Below are 18,571 nucleotides of genomic sequence, written 5' to 3' on the forward strand. Positions count from 1 at the left end.
ATGTATCATTATAAACAACAATGAATTCAGTCTTTGAGGAAATTATTACAGGAGAAGAGAGAGAAAAAAATATATATCCATAGTATTTCATCAGTTTTATAACATTGCAGAAGGATTGGATCATTCATGTAATAACCCTCAAGAGATAAATAAAAGAAGTAAGGTGCAAACCCATGTATCATCTCACTATAATCGTATTGGCTTTATTTTCACGATTACAGCTGCACAGACACTGGCTGCTGTAAAGTGCCCGTGGAAGTTTCTTCCCCTCTGGTCCTTCTAGTGCCTTTTAACCCAGGGTATTCCAGCAATGCTTTGCTAAAACTTTCTTTTGGGTGGAAGATTCATGGGAGAGCCAGAGGCATTTTGCATGAATTTACTCTTTCATAGCACAGTCACAGAAAAAAGGAACTAGCTGAAGAATCACACTGATATTTCAAAGAACTGTAAAATCTCACAGAGGTAAGTATATATATACACATATGTATGCATATATGTAAAATTTGGGAAACTGGGTTTATATATATATAAAATGGGAAAAAGTAATTTGGATAAATACTGAAAAAATGGGATTTTGAACAGCATTTTATTATATAACAACTTTTTGATCGTGGTAAATTTAAATGTGTAATTTTAGATTCTTCTGAAATAATTTTTTTAGTGGTTATTTTTAAGAGATGGTATTCAGGAAAATCTGAGTAATAATGTGAAGGCATATTGAGGGCTTTCAGCCTTTAGTTGTATCTGTGAGAAGCCATTTGAGTGTAATGAAAGCAGTGTGAGATTCCAAACTATACAGAGAAGGGTTAGACACAGACTTCTTAGTACTGGTGTAACCTTGGGTTGTAGTTTCCTTATTTACAATAAAAAGACAATAGTACAACAATAGATACTTCATCAGGTCATACTGAAGATGAAACGATTGGTAAAAGAAAATAAGTAAAATGGCTAGAACACATTATAACTTAGTAGGTGGAATCTAAACATTTTACTCTTAAACACATCAAATAAGACTGTGACATTCAATTTCACAACTTTTCAATGTGATAAATAATTAAAGAAACAGAAAGATCGTATCAAGTTGCCTTTAATGGATTTTTACACTATCCATGCATTCTCATGTCCTTAATCATAAATTGTACTTCCCAATAATCATATTTAATTTTTTAAAATTTCAAATTGTAGTTGACATGTGGTTGGAAACAATTCCTCACAGAGATTTTTCTCAAGGAATTTAAAATTTAAAAGAAAAAAATGTGGAGAAATTCTCTAACCAAAAAGTCTGTAAAAAGTGAAATTTTCTTTATACCCCAAACTCTGTGTCTCTAAGCTTATATCTATGTGGGATTATGAGTGTCTGTCTGGGTGTGTGAGAGTGTGTGTGTGTGTGTGTGTGTGTGTGTCTGAGAGAGGGGGGAGAGAGAGACAGAGAGGGAGATTGAACAGAAAGAGGCACGGTGGTGGTGGGGTTATGAATTAAACAAAGGCCAGAAGGAAAACGGTTTGAGGCTGAGGCTGGGGTGTTTCTGCAGGAGGGAGTTTTTTCACAGGGTTCTGTGGGCGCTGCTTTGAAGGGTGTATTCTGTATGGGCCTGTGTTTTTGCAGCTGATCAATCACTGTGCGTTGAGCAGCACTAGACCAAATACTGATGCTGAGGCTTGCATCAGTGTTCAGGAAACCTTCCAGTCCTGCAGCTGCAGTTTTTAGTTTTGATTCTCTAGTTTTTCTACAGTTTTCTTATACAGCTTTAGTGTCAAGTATTGTTAGATTAGTTTATGTCCTTTAACTTACCAGATTCTTCCTCATTAAAAAATACTAGGTTTGGATAGTCACGTTTTATACATAAAGATGCTCTTTGCTAAGGTCTACTTCCAACCCAGAACAAGCTTGTATGAACACCCTTTTCTTCCTTATACTTAACGTACGTCTAATGATTCTTCAGCCAATCCCTTCGGACAGAAGATAAAATCCACAGTTAAAACCAATGAACTGATGGACATGTGGTGTCTGTTTTCTTATAGAATGGTTGATTGCTCTCCTAACATTTGTAGGAGTACTTGGCTGTGTAGTTGTCAAGTTAGAAGCTTAAGCCCAGGTATCGGATAGTCTGCGTGAAATTCATTTTTTTCAACTTGCATAAAGCAAACAGATTCCACATTATTATTTCCAGTTACTAGTTGAAGAATGAAGCTCAGAAAGGATAAAGTGCTCAGTGCTCACAACAAAAAGCTAACAGGATATGACAGCCTGGACCTTGGTAATTATTAGATGAGACATGTTCAATGCATCATATTATCCAAGTACCATTAAAAATAATTTGTTGACATTAGCAACCTTTTAGGCAAAATACAATTTTGTTGGAAGACATTTGGTTATGGGTAAAAGGTGAGAGTTTCAGCATACTCACTCTCTGCCCCTTAGGTGTGTTATATTAAAGTGGTGGCCTTTATTCTAAATGTTTTGTTTAAATAAGCAGATATCCTTTAATCATATTGAGTTCTTCAGCAAGTCAACAGAAAACGGCCAGCTCTCCAAAGTGTTTCTGGTGTTTCAATAGTGACCTCTAAAATGTGTCTTTAAAATAATTAAGAAAAGGATGAACTTTTGTATGATAGTAACTTCTACTCCTATATTCAGAAGCTCAATAATTGTGCTTCAGTTCCCCTGTTTCCTGTCTCTGCGTGTTCTGAATCTCGACCAAATGTGCCAAGAGGGATAGTCGCTGAAACTATTAAAAACTAATTAAGGCTATGTCTCTACCATAATCAAGAGCTTAGTTTTTGTTTCAAGAATAAATGTTTAATTCCAATGGATATGTGTAATTTTCATGTGTGATTTGGATTTTGTTCATTATATATATATCATATGTAGCGCAGAGAAGGGAAGAGATTTAAAGGCTTATGTGTTGTTAGCAGCAAAGATGGGGTAAAACCCCGTGTTCTTTGTGGAGGTGGAGAAGGGCTGGTAGTGTGTTTGGTCAATAGGTGAGTTAGCTTAGCTGTTTAGAGCATGGAAAATGGCATCAAATACACGTTCATATCTTAGGTTGCAACTTAATATCTTAATGATTTAGTGTAATTAACTGAACCCTCCTATTTCTCATTTTCCGATATGTAAAATGAGTATCAGAATAGCAGCTACTGGGTTGTTACGAGTTAAATGCCTGCAAAATGTTTACAAATGTTCCCGACATAAAATATACGTTCATTAAATATCATTTGAAATATGATGCCCTTAATCTTAAAAAATAGATTAACTCTGTAATAAATCCTCTACAATCTACATTATTTTCAATGATATAAATCTCTCCAAAACTTAAAAAGTTCCATTAAAGATGTATTATGTTCAGTATCATTTCAGATGAACTGAGTGTCTGTTGTGTACTCTGAACTCACCTCAACCTCATGGAAAATCAGAACAATGTCACGGAATTTGTTTTTGTGGAGCTGTGGGGAAATAAGAAAATAGAGCTACTGTTCTTTTCCTTGTTCCTGCTCTGTTACCTGGCCGTCTTAATGGGGAATTCCATCATCTTCCTCACCATCACCTGCAGCCATCTGATCCGACAACCAATGTACTACTTCCTCTGCCATCTTTCCCTCATGGACCTCTGCTACACCTCCACCGTGGTCCCCAGGCTAATCAGGGACTTAGCTGCAGCGAGAAAAAACATTTCCTATAACAACTGTATGGCCCAGCTCTTCACCGCCCACTTGCTGGCAGGTGTGGAAATCTGCATCTTGGTGTCCATGGCCTTTGACCGCTACGTGGCCATCGTCAAGCCGCTGCACTACGTGGCCATCATGAGCCGGCAGAGGTGTAACGTGCTGGTGGTCCTGGCCTGGGCCGTGGGGTTTTGGCATTCTGTTGCTCTGCTTCTCATGGTACTCAGTTTACCCTTCTGTGGTCCTAATCAGATAGACCACTACCTATGTGATGTGAAGCCTCTTTTGAAACTGGTGTGCAAAGACATTCGCGTTGTGAGTATCTTAGTGATAGCAAATTCGGGGATGGTGGTGGTTGTCATTTTTCTTGTGCTGGTGGTTTCTTACATACTCATATTATGTAATCTCAGAACCCGCTCCTCCGCAGGGCGACGGAAAGCCCTCTCAACCTGTAGTTCTCACATCATGGTGGTGGTTTTATTCTTCGTTCCCTGCATCTACATTTATGGTCTGCCTGCAGGGAGTGAGAACAAGGATAAGGAAATGTCTGTGTTTTACATTGTGATTGCCCCCATGCTGAATCCTCTCATCTACACTCTGAGAAATGTGGAGATGAAAATCACCATGAGGAAAGTGTGGTCTAAAATAGCACATTCAGAATTAAAGTAAGCGAGGGGGTATTTATTGCACTTCCAGTAAGTGTCCCCAGAGCATTTAATTGTTTGAGATGTTTTAGAAAGCATATCAGCTTTTTTTTTTTGTATTGGACCAAAGAAGCAAGCTACTGTGATTCAGATTGCAATTTACACTGTAATGTATCCAGTTAGTTCTGGGTGTGACCGCATGGATTTGAGGCATGCAGAAATGTCCTTCAAATGCCTATTCCTGATCGTATCACAGTCCTGTCCAGAATACAGAACCTATTTTCCTTAAAATATAACCCAACCTCCTCACCTGTTTATCAAATATCTCCCCAAACTGGTCCGAGTTGAATTTACTAATCTCAGAAGTCACTACGTTGGTGTAGAGTATGCTGTTAACAGGAATAGGCTTTGGGGTCGAGGAGACCTGCGTGACTACTGACTCAGTCTTGGCAATTTGCTTAGTTATATGCATCATAATTTTTCAAATATCTGTGAAATGAGTGATATTTGTACTCCATAAAGGAGTAACGTTCCTTCAGCTAACAGCATGTTCAGCAATGGCATACAGCATACCAGCGACTCATGGTTGGTGTTTTTTTTTTTTTTCCGGTCTTACCCATCTCTCTTCTTGTGTTCCTCTTTGCTTGGATGCTTTCATCCAGTTCAAGTGAGCCCCTCTATATTCTCCAAGCACACCCTAAAATCTCATTCTTATGACTTGACTCCTCTATCTTCTCTGCTTATAATGCCCCCATCTCTATGCATTAGTGTCCATGTCTGTCTTATAGTTCAGATGCCTGATATTTTCTTACTCAGAAGATTTTGCAAATCCGTCGATAGCCCAGAAGTATCTCTGACTCCTTTCCTGTTTCTCGTTGCTGTACATATACTCTATTGCAGACAGCCCCATGCTCAGTACTCATGCTTCTTCTTACGTATTTCTCCAGCTTTTCCAGGCAGAAGTTTATGTGCTATATCTTTATTTTTCTTTGTATCTCTCTGTTTTTAGCAATGAACCTGTACAAATTAAGATGTAAATAGTTACTGAATTAAGTTCAAAAACACTGTCTTCTTATTTGACCATATACATTGTTCTTACGTATCTAGAACTTTCATTGTGTTGTTAACAGCCATGCATTAATAATAAAATAAGTAATGTCAGAAAGGCTACAAATTTAACGTCTGTCCCCCTTTGTCTATGGGAGGGTATGGAATCTAGCAAACATTATTTTTTGCTTACTTTATGCAGAGAGGAAGTGCTACTGTTTTATTCATCATTTATCCTCATGTCCTTTGAGTCACATAAACCAGTCTCAGCTCTGTGCCTTGGTTGCAGTTTGTTTAGATACCACTCTGTCAAAGCTCGTATCTTTTCTCAGCAGAACGACTGCCTTGCTTCTGCAGAGTTGCTCTGATTGACTTACTCCTGCCCCACAGCCGAAGCAAAATCAAGGAGAAACCACAGAGGCAGGAGTGTTTGTCTGTAATGTTAGGAACCCTTCTTTTGATGTTTTGACTCTTAGAACCTTTCATACATCTAATACATTTTTTCTTCCTGGAGCCATGGAAACCTCTGGAATAACAGGGAAAACAGTCTGTCTATTCCATAGGAAATTAAATCTGAATAGCTATTTATTCATAGTTCTATTTGATCAAGTTTAATGTACTAATCTTCCAAGGAGTGTTTGGATTATTTTTAAAGTATGGAAATACAGTTTATATATTTGTGCCTGTGTGTGTGTGGTGATTCTTGTCTGTGTGTGTATAGTATGGAGGTTTTGGAGGCCTTGAGGATCTGTCAGAAGACATACTCATCCCATCAGAGAGAATGCTTTTACTGTTGAGGCCGAGGGTAGGCCACCACAAAACATGCTTCAATGACATACTGATTATTTTGCATTAAAGTACCTTAAGAAATGGCGGGTGCAACGGGCTTTTCCATGCACGTGTTCTTCCTGATTGGATTCCCAAGTACTGTTAGCATTTTATGCCCCCCAAATTCTTTAATTTTGATTATAATTTCTGTTATAAATGTGTGAGAAACACATAATGATTTCACTTTACCGCCATTACACCTAAATCTTAAGGATAGGCAAGACACCATGTGTTTTACTTAAAGATACTTTATCTTCTCCCAACTGCAAAAGCACTGTTACTGTATTAGACTTCCTTGAGGCCTCCTTCTCTCCTTACAATTAGTACTCTTCCAAGCTGTCTCTTACTCTCCATGCAAATACGGTTTCCTCCGGCTCTCCCTTCATTTCTGCTAAAAATCCTAGCTCTCACTGAATTCAGCTCTGAATTCATCGTGAGAGGATTTACGTCAGAATCTTTAGGCCCATTGCAAATAGGCTTCTGGTACCTTATACTCTTCTAAATCCTGACCTGTCCAGGAAAATAAACTGATTTTACTACCTCTACCTCTACAATATGAGTGGCTTTCTTTTTTATGTGAATTGAGTATGGTCAGGGTATATAAAATCAATATATTGAAGTCAGTTGCGTAGGTTACTAGAAACTAACAGACAGAAATTGTATTTTTAAAATTTTATTTATAATAGCATAAAAAATAAAATCCTTAAATGTGACAAGTTATAAACAAGACATGTGCACTGAAAAATAAAAACTATATTGAGAGTGTATAAAGACCTTATTAAATAGAGGGCAATATTGTGTTCATGGACCAGATGGCTGAACTTATTATTAAGATTTGAATTCTCCACAAAGGAATCTCTAGATTCAAGCAATATCCACCTAAAAAAAATGAACTGGGTTAAATTTAGAATTTTCCAAAGTGAATGAAAATGTATGGAAATGCAAAGGACCTAACACATCTATCACCACACATTTATTTTTTTGTGAGAACACTTAAGTTTTAGTCTCCTAGCAGTTTTTCTCTTTTCCATTCTTTCTTTTATTGAAATGTAGTCAGTTTACAATGTTGTGTTAATTTCTGGTGTGCGGCATACTGATTCATTTATATGCATATTCCTTTACATTGCAGGTCATTACAGTAAATCCTTTTTGTTTATTTATTTTATATACAATAGTTACTCTGCAAATCCCAAACTCCCAATTTATCCCCCCAACTTTTCCCCGCTGGTAACCACAAATTTGTGTTCTATGTCTGTGAGTCTGTTTTTTGTTTTTGGTCTTTGAAAATAAGTTCATTTGTCTCATTTTTTTAGATTCTACATATAACTGATGTCATATGGTATTTTTCTTTCTCTTTCTGGCTTACTTCACTTAGTATGATAATCTTCAGATCCATCCATGTTGTTGGAAATGGCATTCTTTTATTCTTTTTTATTGCTGAGTAGTATTCCATTATATATGGAATATTATATATTATATATTATTATATATTATATATATTCCATAATATACATTATATATATTCCATATATATAATATTCATATACATAAATTCACATCACAACTTCTTTATCCAGGCATCTGTCAATGGACATTCAGGTTGATTCCATGTCTTAGCTATTGCAAATAGTGCTGCTATGAACAGTGGGGTGCATGTATCTTTTCAAATTAGAGTTTCCTCCAGATATATGCCTGGGATTGCTGGATCATAGGGTAAGTCTGTTTTCAGTTATTTAAGTAATCTCTATACTGTTTTTCATAATGGCTACATCAAACTATATTACCATTAACAGTGTAGGAGGTTTCCCTTTTTTCCATATCCTCCCCAGCATATATCATTTGTTAAAAAAGCTGAGTTCATTCTGACTGGTGTGAGGTGACACCTCACTGTAGTTTTAATTTTCATATCTCTGATAATTAGCAACATTGACCATTTTTTCATGTGCCTATTGGCCATTTTTTTTAATTAGAGTATAGTCAGTTACAGTATGTCAATTTTTGGTATACAGCATAATTTCCCAGTCATGAATATATGTACATATATTCATTTTCATATTCTTTTTCATTAAAGGTTATTATAAGATATGGAATATAATTCCCTGTGCTATACAGAAGAAATTTTTAAAAAATTTTTATGTAGAGTGGTTAACATTTGCAAATCTCAAGCTCCCAAATTTATCTCTTTCCAACCCCTTTCCCCCAGTAACCATAAAATTGTTTACTATGTCTGTGACTGTGTTTCTGTTTTGTAGTTGAGCCCATTAGTGTCCTCTTTTTTCTTTCTTTCTTTCTTTTTTTTTTTTATTCCATATATTAGTGATATCATATGGTACGTCTCTTTCTGGCTTACCTTACTTAGAATGACATTCTCCAGGTCCATCTATTTTGCTACAGATGCCTATTGGCCATTTTTATGTCTTAATTGGAGAAATATTTGTTTAGGTCTTCTGCCAATTTTTTTCAACATTTTTTATTGATTTATAATCATTTTACAATGTTGTGTCAAATTCCAGTGTAGAGCACAATTTTTCAGTTATATATGAACATGTATATATTCATTGTCACGTTTTTTCTCTGTGAGCTACCACAAGATCTTGTATATACTTCCCTGTGCTATACAGTATAATCTTGTTTATCTATTCTGCATATGCCTGTCAGTATCTACAGATTCTGAACTCCCAGTCTATCCCTTCCCACCCCCTACCCCTTGGCAACCACAAGTTTGTATTCTGTGTCTATAAGTTTGTTTCTGTTTTGTATTTATGTTCTTTTTTTTTTTTAGATTCCACATATGAGCGATCTGATATGGTATTTTTCTTTCTCTTTCAGGCTTACTTCACTTAGAATGACATTCTCCAGGAACATCCATGTTGCTGCAAATGGCGTTATGTTGTTGGTTTTTATGGCTGAATAGTATTCCATTGTATAAATATACCACTTGTTCTCTATCCAGTCATCTGTTGATGGACATTTAGGCTGTTTCCATGTCTTGGCTATTGTAAATAGTGCTGCTGTGAACATTGTGGTTCAGGTGTCATCCTGAAGTAGGGTTTCTTCTGGATATATGCCCAGGAGTGGGATTTCTGGGTCATATGATAAGTCTATTCCTAGTCTTTTGAGGAATCACCATACCGTTTTCCACAGTGGCTGCACCAAACTGCATTCCCACCAGCAGTGTAGGAGGGTTCCCTTTTCTCCACAGCCTCTCCAGCATTTGTCACTTGTGGATTTTTGAATGATGGCCATTCTGACTGGTGTGAGGTGATACCTCCTTGTAGTTTTGATTTGCATTTCTCTGATAATTAGTGATATTGAGCATTTTTTCATGTGCCTGTTGATCATTTGTATGTCTTCCTTGGAGAATTGCTTGTTTAGGTCTTCTGCCCATTTTTGGATTGGGTTGTTTTTTTTTTTCCTTATTGAGTCGTATGAGCTACTTATATATTCTGGAGATCGAGCCTTTGTCGGTTTCATTTGCAAAAATTTTCTCCCATTCCGTAGGTTTTCTTCTTGTTTTATTTCTGGTTTCCTTTGCTGTGCAGAAGCTTGTAAGTTTCATTAGGTCCCATTTGTTTATTCTTGCTTTTATTTCTATTTTGGAATTGTGTTTTTCTTTTGTTATTGAGCTATTTAAGCTGTTTGTATATTCTGGAAATAAAGCCCCTGTCAGTTGCATTGTTTGCAAATGTTCTCTCCCATTTCATAGATTGTCTTTTTGTTTTGCTTATGGTTTCCTTTGCTGTGCAAAAGCTTATAAGTTTAATTAGGTCCTATTTGTTTATTTTTGCTTTTATTTCTATTGCCTGGGTAGATTAATCTAGGAAAAGATTGCTATGATTTATGTCAGAGAATGTTTTGCTTCTGTTCTCTTCTACAAGATTTATGGTATCTTGTCTTATGTTTAAGTCTTTAAGCCATTTTGAATTTATTTTTGTGTATGGTGTGAGGGAGTGTTTTAACTTCACTGATTTAGATGCAGCTGTCCAGCTTTCCCACTTGCTGAAGAGACTGTCTTTTCTTCATTGTGTATTCTTGCCTCCTTTGTCGAAGATTAATTGACTGTAGGTGTGTGAGTTTATTTCTGGGCTCTCTATTCTGTTTCATTGATCAATATGTCTGTTTTTGTGCCAGTACTGTGCTGTTTTGATTACTGTAGTTTTGAGTGTTGTCTGAAGTCTAGGAAGGTTTTTCCTCCCATTTCATTCTTTTTCTTCATTATTGCTTTGGCAATTCTGTTTCTTTTGTGATTCCATATAAATTATAGGATTATTTGTTCTAGTTCTGTGAAAAATGTCTTGGGTAATTTGATAGGGATCACATCAAATCTGTTTTTAGCAAATTTTAATTATACAATACAGTCACCATATTTAAAACTGTAGTCACCATTTCACTAAGATCCACAGACCGTAATCATCTTATAGCTGAATGTTTGCATCCTTTTATCAACCTCTCCCTATTTCCCCCACGTCAATCCCTGGCAACCACTTTTCTTCTTTCTGTTTCTCCAACTTTGTTTTTCTTTTAAGATTATTTTGGCTGTGGTGTCCCTTGTGATTCTATGTGAATGTTTCGATGATTTTTCCATGTCTGCAAAAAATGTCATTGAGGTTTTGATTGAGATTGTAGTGAATCTACTGTTTGGGTATTACTGATATCTTAATAGTAATAGGTTTTCCAATCCATGAAAATGTGTTATATATCAAAACCAATATATAACTATTGGCTCTGAAAGATAAGAACTTAAACAGTGGATTTTATGTTTATGGAAGTTGGCAGGTACAAAATCTGTAGAGCTAATGTCTCAGTCTGAATCTAAGGGCCAGAAACTGCTGTAAACTAGTGAGTCAGTAACCCCATTCAGATCATTAGGCAGGAAGCTGCCGTAGAGTCAGGAAGAGTTGGTGTGCCAGCATGCAGGTCATCAAACAGGAAGAGCTGGTGTTTCAGTCTGAAGGCTCTCAAGCAGGAAAATTCTCCTGTACTTAGGGGAGGTCCGCCTTTTGTTATTTGCAGGTTTTCAGCTGATTGAATGATTGGATAAGTCTCACTCAAATTAGAGGGGACAATCTGCTGTATTCAGTCTACCAATTTGAATATTAATATCACCCAGGAAAAGCACATAGACAGCCCAAACCAAAGATTGTGCAGATATTGTGTATCTCATGGGCTGGTCACATTAACACATAAAGTTAGCCATCATAAGACTATTACTTGTCAACTTAGCACCTACATGCATGTCTTTAAACCATAGTTAATCTCCAAATAAAGACAATACCAAGGTAAAAATTTTACCTAGTCTAACACACCTCTCGTGTGTACAGTTGAAATCGCACTAAGTCCTTCCCAAGAAGGGAAGGTGAAGTCCTTGTATGATGTATACTCTTCTCCATGGTATCCTGTAAACTAGATTCTGTGGAAGACCAGCAATACTTAAATACTACGAGAGAAAGTCAACATAAGGTGTTATTACATAAAATAATTAAAGACAAAAATAAATATTAAATCTACAGCCAGCATAGTTCTCAACGGTGAAAAACTCAAAAGCTTCCCACTAAAATCTGGGACAAGACAAGGATGCCCGCTATCACCACTCCTATTCAACATAGTCCTGGAAGTCCTAGCCACAGCAATCAGGCAAGAGAAAGAAATAAAAGGGATCCAAATTGGAAAAGAAGAGGTAAAAGTGTCATTATATGCTGATGACATGTTACTATATATAGAAAACCCTAAAAGGTCCACACAAAAGCTACTAGAGCTGATCGAAGAATTCAGCAAGGTAGCAGGTTACAAAATTAATGTTCAAAAATCAGTTGCATTTCTTTACACTAACAATAAATCAACAGAAAAAGAAAGTAAAGAAACAATCCCCTTTAAAATAGCACCCAAAGTAATAAAATATCTGGGAATAAATCTAACCAAGGAGGTGAAAGAATTATACACAGAAAACTATAAACCATTGATGAAGGAAATTAAAGAAGACTTTAAAAAATGGAAAGATATTCCATGCTCTTGGATTGGAAGAATCAATATTGTTAAAATGGTCACACTGCCCAAGGCAATCTACAGATTTAATGCAATCCTTATCCAATTACCCAGAACATATTTCACAGAACTAGAACAAATCATAATAAAATTTATGTGGAACCATCAAAGACCTAGAATTGCTAAAGCATTACTGAAGAGAAAGAAAGAGGCTGGAGGAATAACTCTCCCAGACTTCAGGCAATACTATAGAGCTACAGTCATCAAGACAGCATGGTATTGGTACCAAAACAGACATATGGACCAATGGAACAGAATAGGGAGCCCAGAAATGAACCCACAAACCTTTGGTCAACTAATCTTTGACAAAGGAGGCAAGAATATACAATGGAATAAAGACAGTCTCTTCAGCAAATGGTGTTGGGAAAACTGGACAGCAGCACGTAAAACAATGAAGCTAGAACACACCCTTACACCATATACAAAAATCAACTCAAAATGGATTAAAGACTTAAACATAAGACAAGATACAATAAACCTCCTAGAGGAAAACATAGGCAAAACATTATCTGACATACATTTCAAAAATTTTCTCCTAGAAGAAATAAAAGCAAGAATAAACAAATGGGACCTAATGAAACTTACAAGCTTCTGCAGAACAAAGGAAACCAGAAATAAAACAAGAAGAAAACCTACGGAATGGGAGAAAATTTTTGCAAGTGAAACTGACAAAGGCTTGATCTCCAAAATATATAAGCAGCTCATACGACTCAATAAGAAAAAAATAAACAACCCAATCCAAAAATGGGCAGAAGACCTAAACAAGCAATTCTCCAAGGAAGACATACAAATGATCAACAGGCACATGAAAAAATGCTCAATATCACTAATTATCAGAGAAATGCAAATCAAAACTACAAGGAGGTATCACCTCACACCAGTCAGAATGGCTGTCATTCAAAAATCCAAAAATGACAAATGCTGGAGAGGCTGTGGAGAAAGGGGAACCCTCTTACACTGCTGGTGGGAATGCAGTTTGGTGCAGCCACTATGGAAAACAGTGTGGAGATTCCTCAAAAGACTAGGAATAGACTTATCATATGACCCAGGAATCCCACTCCTGGGCTTGTATCCAGAAGGAAATCTACTTCAGGATGACACCTGCACTGCAATGTTCATAGCAGCACTATTTACAATAGCCAAAACATGGAAACAGCCTAAATGTCCATCAATAGGTGACTGGATAAAGAAGAGGTGGTATATTTATACAATGGAATACTACTCAGCCATAAAAACCAACAACATAACGCCATTTGCAGCAACATGGATGCTCCTAGAGAATGTTATTCTAAGTGAAGTAAGCCTGAAAGAGAAAGAAAAATACCATATGAGATCACTTATATGTGGAATCTAAAGACTCATGGACAGAGAATACAGACTTGTGGTTACCAGGGGGGTAGAGGGTGGGAAGGGATAGACTGGGATTTCAAAATTGTAGAATAGATAAACAAGATTACACTGTATAGCACAGGGAAATATACACAAAATGTTATGATAAATCACAGAGAAAAAATGTGACAATGAGTGTGTATATGTCCATGAATGACTGAAAAATTGTGCTGAACACTGGAATTTGACACATTGTAAAATGATTATAAATCAATAAAAAATGTTAAAAAATTTAAGATTAAATCTATACATACATATAAGATATATATTATAGAGATTCACACACAAATATGTTCATAAAATAAAAAGAGAATACAACAATTGCAGTTCTCATTTCTGGAACTGGTCACATGGTTATAGCTGCTCTTTATAACTACTTTCTTCTGTTACTCATGTTTTGTTCTCTGTGCCTTTAGCAAAGACCTAAGCTGGTTGTGGATCTTTACCTCGTAGAGTGACAGACCTTCATTGCTGAAGGATCTGGGCCATTAGTAGTTCTGCCTGGTTTGGGTTTCTGTATTTTCAATTGATGTTAATAGCCAAACATTGTGATAGTAACAGAGGCTCTCTGGGGACTCCTGTAGTAGAGTATTTCCATGGAGGAGTTGCAGTCCAATTTCCCCTTGGTAGTTAGGATCATTCACCCCAGCCAGTGCAGTCATTTACTTCTTTGCCTGTTGATTTAGAGGCATGAGGTAAAGTGTCAGGCAGCAGTCTTAATTCTCAGTTCAGTAAAGTTTTTTTGTGTCTCCTGATGGAAGCATTTCTCCCTTTGGAACTAAGACTTCTTAGCAAGCAGATCATAGGCTAATGGGAAGAGAAAGCAAAGATTTTGCTAATAGTTTACTAAAGGTACTGGTGAGTGTTGAAATTCTCAGTTTTATCCTTAGATTATAGGACCCATGGGTCCTAGATAGGGGAGATACAACAATACGAAACGGATGCTGGTTTAGAGCATGTATATAGCTTTTTGGTGAGCTGAATACTCTGGCCCCTGCCCTGCAGCATATTACCACATAGCTTGTACTGTAACTAATTCTTCAAAGGGCCATTCTATTGTATAAAACCAACTGCTTCAGAATGGTGATGAATATGGTAAGGCTGGTGAATTCCTGGAGCATGAGCCCATTGCTGTGTCTCATGTTCTGTGAGTTAATAAGCTTGATCAGAAGCAATGTGGTGTGCAATCCTATGATGATGGATCAGGCCTTCTGTAAGTACATGGGTGGTAGTGTTGGCACAAACATGCCATGCATGGAAGGCAAATCCATATCAGGAGCAAGTGTCTGTGCCCGTAAGAACAAAATGCCTCCCCTCCCATGATGGATGGAACCAGTCCACTGTAACCAACCTGTAACCAGGCTGAACTCACTGAGGAATTGATATTGGTCATATTGGGACCCAGTGTTATTTTCTGCTGTTGGCAGATTGGGTTCTCAGAGGTGGTCATAGCCAAGACGTCATTGGAGAGTGGAAGTTCATGTTGTTGAGCTTATGATTAACCTCCATTCCCAAACTATGGCTACTTTGTCTATGAGCCCATTGGGTGATGAGAGGGGTGGCTGGGGAAAGGCTGACAAGCTTCCTTGAAGTGGGTAATCTTATACATTTGATTATTAAAATCCTCTTCTGCCGGTAATTCTTTGATGAGCATTTATATAGTACACAAATATCTTCATGTTATAAGCCCATTAAGAGAGTTATGTGAAGATACCTCTAACTCAAATTTTATTGTTACCATTCTTCCAATTACGTTCCTTCTAAGTCCCATCCAGTCAAACCATTGTCCAAAACCATGAATCGGTGTATATTGCACAGTAGGGCATACCTCCTTCTAACTAAAGTGAACAACCAGATGCACTGCTTGAAGTTTATTGGGATTATTTCCCTTGAGTACTGAACTTCAGGGATTTTTTCTGAATGGGACATTAGTGCTAGAGCTTTGGGTTATGCCTGCTTATCATCGTAGAACTATCTGTAGACAAGTCCCAATGCCTTTCCTCCTCTGTCAACTGATCGTAGTCAACTCCCCAGGAATCCATAGGTGCAGGCAGGGAGAGAGAAGGCAGTGAAATGGGAGTGGGTACCATGAGAGTTTTTGTCCTATCTCCAAAAAGCTTTGCAAATCAGGCCCTCCTAGGACTGGATCATTATACAGCACTGCTATTTGATAATGAAGTACAGCTCTTCAAACCCAGCCTTATGGCTTTCATGGGTCAGATAACACTGAATTCATGATGGGCAGCTTAGGATGCACACTGAATTGGTGGCCCATGGCCAGCAGTCAGTCTTCTAAGGCCCCGAATCAGGCCAAGGGCTATTTCTCAAAAGGAGAGCAGTTATCTGAAAAAGATGGCAGGACTTTGCTCTAAAATCCTAAGTGCCTGCACTGAAATTCATTATTCAGTAATTCAGAGTCCAGCCTGGTCTCTGTCTCAATAAATGGTAACTAGTATGATTATGTTACCTTTCTATCATAATGGCTAGACAGTATATCTATCATAGCACTTAAGAACATGGTCTGAGAGGTCAGTTAGATTCTGATTACTGGTTCTTTGATATTTCTGTTTTGGAAAATTCTCTTTTCTGTATGTTTCCTTACCTGTAAAGTGGGGATGATAGCAGCACCTACCTCTCTGTATTGTTACAGAGATTACTGTCCAATATCACTGTATTTTTACTTCTTTATTATATTATATTGGGATGAAAGCTTATGAATCTATATACAATGATGAACCTAGTAAAACTAAGCCTGATTTGGTAGAAATTTTCAAATAGCCAGGAGTCATCCCAGACTATGTACTTCTGTCTTTTCTTACACTCATTTCTTCTCCTCTCTTTTCATAATCTATGGTTTGTAGTGGTTCCTTTTTGTCTTTATGTCATAGGTATTTTTTGCTGAGATCCCCAACAATGTTATCTTGATTTTTGCATCAGTTGAACAAACTTTGGACTCCACACATATTTTATTGATTGGCTGAAATAACTTTCTTACTGCATAATTTCCTAATGGCATTTTTCATCTGCTCGTTTCTCAAGGTATACATTAAGGGATTTAACATAGGAGTTATCATGGTGTAGAACACAGCAACTGCTTTATCAGTAGGTAAAGTAGCTGCAGGTCTCAGATACACAAATACGCAGGGCAAAAAAAGAAGACAACCGCTGTGATGTGGGAGATGCAGGTGGAGAGGGCTTTCTGCCTTGCCTCTGAGCTGTGGGACTTTAGGGAGCTCAGGATGATCACATAAGAGCCAATCAAGAGGAGGAAGTTTAATAGACAGATGAAACCACTGTTGGCAGCAACAAGAGCTCTAGAGTGTGGGTATCAGTGCAGGCGAGATTGAGCAAAGGATTCAGATCATACATAAAGTGATCTATGACATTAGGACCACAGAACGGTAAATGGGCGATGAAGAGGATCTGTATGGTTGCATGAAGAAGGCCTCCCAACCATACCACTCCCACTAGCAGCCAACACAGTCGCCAGTGCATGATGGCTGTGTAATGCAGGGGCTTGCAGATGGCCACGTAGCGGTCATAGGCCACCGCAGTAAGCAGGATGACATCAGCACCTCTGAAGAGATGTTCCCCAAAGATTTGCATCATGCATTCATTGAAAGGGCTGGTTTTCTTTTCATGGAGTGAATCTACGATCAGCTTAGGGGTAGTGACACAGGAGTAGCAGGCATCAATGAAAGAGAGGTGAGCCAGGAAAAAGTACATGGGGGACTCCAGTAATGGGCTGGCAGTGATGGTGACCACGGTGAGCACATTTCCTACCATAGAGACAATGTAGATGACCAAAAACACAACAGATATGATTGTCTGCATCTTTGGATTCTGTGTGAGCCCCAGCAGAACAAACTCTGTCACGTTGTTTCTATTCTCTATGTATCTCAAGTGATGATTCATTACATTACCTGAAAAAAGAAGTCACTCCTTAGTTAGCTGAACCTTGAATTCATTAAGCCTCTGCACATAATAAATAATAAATGGCTAGATTCTATTGAGTTCTGAATTCTAATGATTTTTTTGAGATATAGTAAAACAGGTTCTGATCTCTTGAAGATTATTCAAGTTTCCCCCCAGGAATAATAATGTTGAGAGTTATCGACATGAGGAACTTTGAACACACAGGCCAGAGATCAATTATGCACAGTTAATAACATGAGATGAATCAGAACCCACAATGAAACAATAGATCTCAAATCTAGTGGCTGCTAAGTCTGAAAAGAGATGTAGGAAATGCATGTAAAAGGTATGAATTCAAATGTAAGGAATTTTCCCTTTATTCTTAGGAAATGGGAAACCATACAAGATAATTGAGATTATGATTGGAAGGATGAAGAAGAATTTAAGAAAAAAGGCATCTTGGATGTAACCTTAGTAAAGATCTTTGTGTGGCTCAGATGTAGTTGTGTGAGTTTCAGGAAGGAGATGGAAGCCAGAGAAATGAACCCTGGTACCAGACTATTTATAATAGTTGACATAAAGTATGGCACGGTGTTGGTAAGGGGAAAGTAATGAAAGAAAACAGGGGCTAGTGTAATAGATTTGATATGGTACATTACCTAAATCCAATAACTTTGCAATAGCTTATAAATACACTTTTAATGATTGATTGATACATGCATGTCATGGTAGCAACCTGTGTGGGTGATATTATTTCATCTGCTTTACAATTAAGAAGCAATTTCAGAAACTAATGTTATAATAATAATAATAATAATACATTTAATCATATATAAAATTACTGAGTAGTTACTGTGTTCTAAGTGTTTTTGCCTATATTGGTTATTTAATTCTCATTAGAGACTTGTGAGATGATCACTACTATCATTTCTTACACTTATTTTACACATTAGGAATTGGAAACATAGAGAAGTTAAAAATCTTGCATGAGATTAAGCAAATAATAAAGACCAGAAAAAAGATTACATCTTTTTCTCCAC

At 37.2% G+C, this 18,571-nt stretch overlaps 1 protein-coding gene and 1 pseudogene across 1 annotated transcript; one reads left to right on the forward strand and one right to left on the reverse strand.

The window, feature by feature from the left end:
• The first annotated feature begins 304 nt into the window (after positions 1-304).
• On the forward strand, positions 305-5,480 carry LOC140699041 (olfactory receptor 4P4-like). The gene is made up of 2 exons (XM_072970811.1): positions 305-462; positions 3,351-5,480. The coding sequence occupies exon 2, from the start codon at positions 3,406-3,408 to the stop codon at positions 4,333-4,335; it is 930 nt and encodes a 309-aa protein (XP_072826912.1). The 5' UTR covers positions 305-462; positions 3,351-3,405; the 3' UTR covers positions 4,336-5,480.
• An 11,102-nt stretch (positions 5,481-16,582) lies between these two features.
• LOC140698877 (olfactory receptor 4C13-like) lies at positions 16,583-17,531 on the reverse strand (annotated as a pseudogene).
• Positions 17,532-18,571: the final 1,040 nt, after the last annotated feature.

The sequence above is a fragment of the Vicugna pacos genome, chromosome 10 (genome assembly GCF_048564905.1).
Source record: "Vicugna pacos chromosome 10, VicPac4, whole genome shotgun sequence".
Taxonomy (NCBI): Eukaryota; Metazoa; Chordata; class Mammalia; order Artiodactyla; family Camelidae; genus Vicugna; species Vicugna pacos.

Coding starts and splice junctions, on each gene's coding strand:
- LOC140699041 (XM_072970811.1), top strand. CDS start 3,406: ATGGAAAATCAGAACAATGTCACGGAATTTGTTTTTGTGGAGCTGTGG.